The sequence below is a fragment of the Eurypyga helias genome, unplaced genomic scaffold, assembly GCF_000690775.1.
Source record: "Eurypyga helias isolate BGI_N326 unplaced genomic scaffold, ASM69077v1 scaffold41522, whole genome shotgun sequence".
Taxonomy (NCBI): domain Eukaryota; kingdom Metazoa; phylum Chordata; class Aves; order Eurypygiformes; family Eurypygidae; genus Eurypyga; species Eurypyga helias.
The window spans coordinates 1-2,376 of NW_010237307.1; the positions used below are offsets into that span (position 1 = coordinate 1).

A 2,376-nucleotide genomic window follows, 5' to 3' on the forward strand; every position below is an offset into this window, starting at 1 on the left:
TCCTGGCTGAACCCAGCACAGAGGGAAAGACAAAGAACATGGCACATTCAAGCTGAGAGTTACCTTTGTGCTCAGCTTCCAACAGGGAGGATGCACACATAGGGACACGCTGTTAGGACTTATTTTTGTGCAAAGGCATTCAATACAGTTACCAAATTAAGGGGGATCTGTAAGATCAGAGAGTATTAGTCACGGTTTAAGAGGGAAGTATTGATCCAAGTCAATGCAGTCCCTCTTGGGACTCAGATGCACAAAGAATTTATAGCTGAGTAGTAAGTTACCAGATATTACTGAAGCTTGACAACTGCCCGTGTGCCAGCTTCTCCACCATGCTAAATTCAAAGCAATCTACGTTACTGATTTGCCATGAAAGAACTATTTAACCTCATGGATCACACTGGCTTAGGAACAATAAACTGGCCATGAATAGCTTCAGTCTGGGAATTCGGAGGTTTCCAACAATTAGTAGAGGGAAGTTCTGGAATTACCTTCCAAGTGAAACAGCTGGAGGAAAAAGCCCTCAATTTCTGTTGAGATTAACAAGGCAAACTTGCAGTGAGGATTACAGCGTTGACAAGACTTGCCAAGCACTTCATAATAACAACCCAAAGATTCCTTTAGGCCTAATTTTTCTGAGCTGTCTTCAACACAAAGACAATGAGTAAACGCAGAAAACACATCGAGGCTCTCTAGTGTCTACCTGCAACAGCAGAGTAGCAAGGTGGACAGGCAGCCTTGCTACACAGCTTTCCAAGTACATCCGGTGTGTCGCTCTCAGGAGCGGGGGGAAGCTGTGCAAAGACAGCATAGATAACGCCGATACAAACCAGTGTGACAAAGATACCGATGACATGTTATGTGTGCTGCTTTTCCTGCTTGAACAAACTGAACAGCACGTTTCCTTGGTGCAGCTCAGGGTTTCAGAAATACCCCCTGTTCCTCACCGTTCTGGGTGCTGGATGTCGGAAAAGCAGACTACACAGATTCAGTGTTAACCAAGCATCCAGTAGGTCAGTCTTGGCCAGCAAAGGTATGAAACCCAGGTGTCTCGGACAAGGAGGGCTGTTCCAGTATGTGAGCAGGAACATTGTTCAGCATTCAGAAACAGCAGCCTAAGGGCTCGTGTGATGAAAACAGCAGAGTTCACTAAAGGGAGCAACGAGGCCAGGTCTGCCCAAACACAGCTGCACTGTGGTGTTGCCCTTGACCTCAGTCACAAGTTCACAGCACAAGGCAAAGGTAAGTGCCTGTTGTTCAAGGAGCACGGTGACCAACCTCGCAGTCCTGATCACAAGACACGCAGCCTGAGCGTATTGATACAGCTGACAGCATACTGAACAACGTGTAAATCTCAGCTGCAAGTCATTCCTCTGATGTGACGCTGCACGAGTTCTTTCCAGGAACACAGCAAGGATGGAGCTCTCGGCACACCGGTGGCGTTCCATTTAAGGGCCTCACCTCCCCACACGATCCCTGCTAAGCCCTCAGTGACTTCCTACACACACCGCAGCATGGTTCCCATGTGACCCCCAAGCACTCGCACTACCCCCCTTCCCTACCCCCATCAGCCCCCAGCCTGCCCCCAGGCGTCTCCCGTCCCAACACCACGGCGCTCCCGGCAGCATTTCCTGCACTCACACTGCTCACGCATGCCCGCCTCCTGGCACTTGCGCAGCCGGCACTCCTGACACTTGCGACGCATGTACATGTCCATCTCACACTTGCCGCCATTCTTGCAGACGTACTGCGCGCCCTTGATGACGCTGCGGCGGAAGAAGCCCTTGCAGCCTTCGCAGCTCAGCACGTTGTAATGGAAGCCGGAGGCCTTGTCCCCACACACGCTGCACACTTCGTTTCCCAGCATCTTAGGGGCTGGGCCCTTCTTCCGCTTCAGGGGGGGATTTTCTACCGAAACAAACAGTACCAGTGAAAAGGGGGAAAAAAAAGAAAAAAGAAAAGCCACACGTGAGGGAAGCATGACGTTTGCAGCTGGCTACCACATTCCCTACAGTCACTGACGTCCTCACTCAAACCCACTATCTCCCAAACACACAGATGAAAAGATCAATCTTCCCATTCCACAGACTCCCCACCTGGACAAGCCTATCTTCTGCAACAAACAGTTTCACCTCAACTACAGAAGCAGATGCAGCTTTATGCTTGTTTCCCCTCCAAAACAGGATGAAAGAGCTAAAATACGCTGAAGCCAGATGTTGTTCTGCACTTTCAGCAGGGGTGATAGTTAAGTTACCAATGTAACTGCAAAAATGTTGAGCTGAAATCCAAGACTCTGTAGAAAGTAATTTTCAACAGAATTCACCTCCAGTTCTCTTCTATTTTCTGCCACACTCGCACACAAGGATGAGGAATGGTGGT

General features: G+C 49.4%; 1 protein-coding gene across 1 annotated transcript in view; it reads right to left on the minus strand.

Moving 5' to 3' along the window:
- Positions 1-1,638: 1,638 nt before the first annotated feature.
- LOC104506464 (oxysterols receptor LXR-alpha-like) overlaps positions 1,639-2,376 on the minus strand; it is a gene marked incomplete at its 3' end in the record, with an annotated part of 3,296 nt that continues 2,558 nt past the window's right edge. The window contains exon 2 of the mRNA XM_010147415.1: positions 1,639-1,905. Coding sequence (XP_010145717.1) covers positions 1,639-1,905 — 267 coding nt within the window. The remainder of the gene's footprint in view (positions 1,906-2,376) is intronic.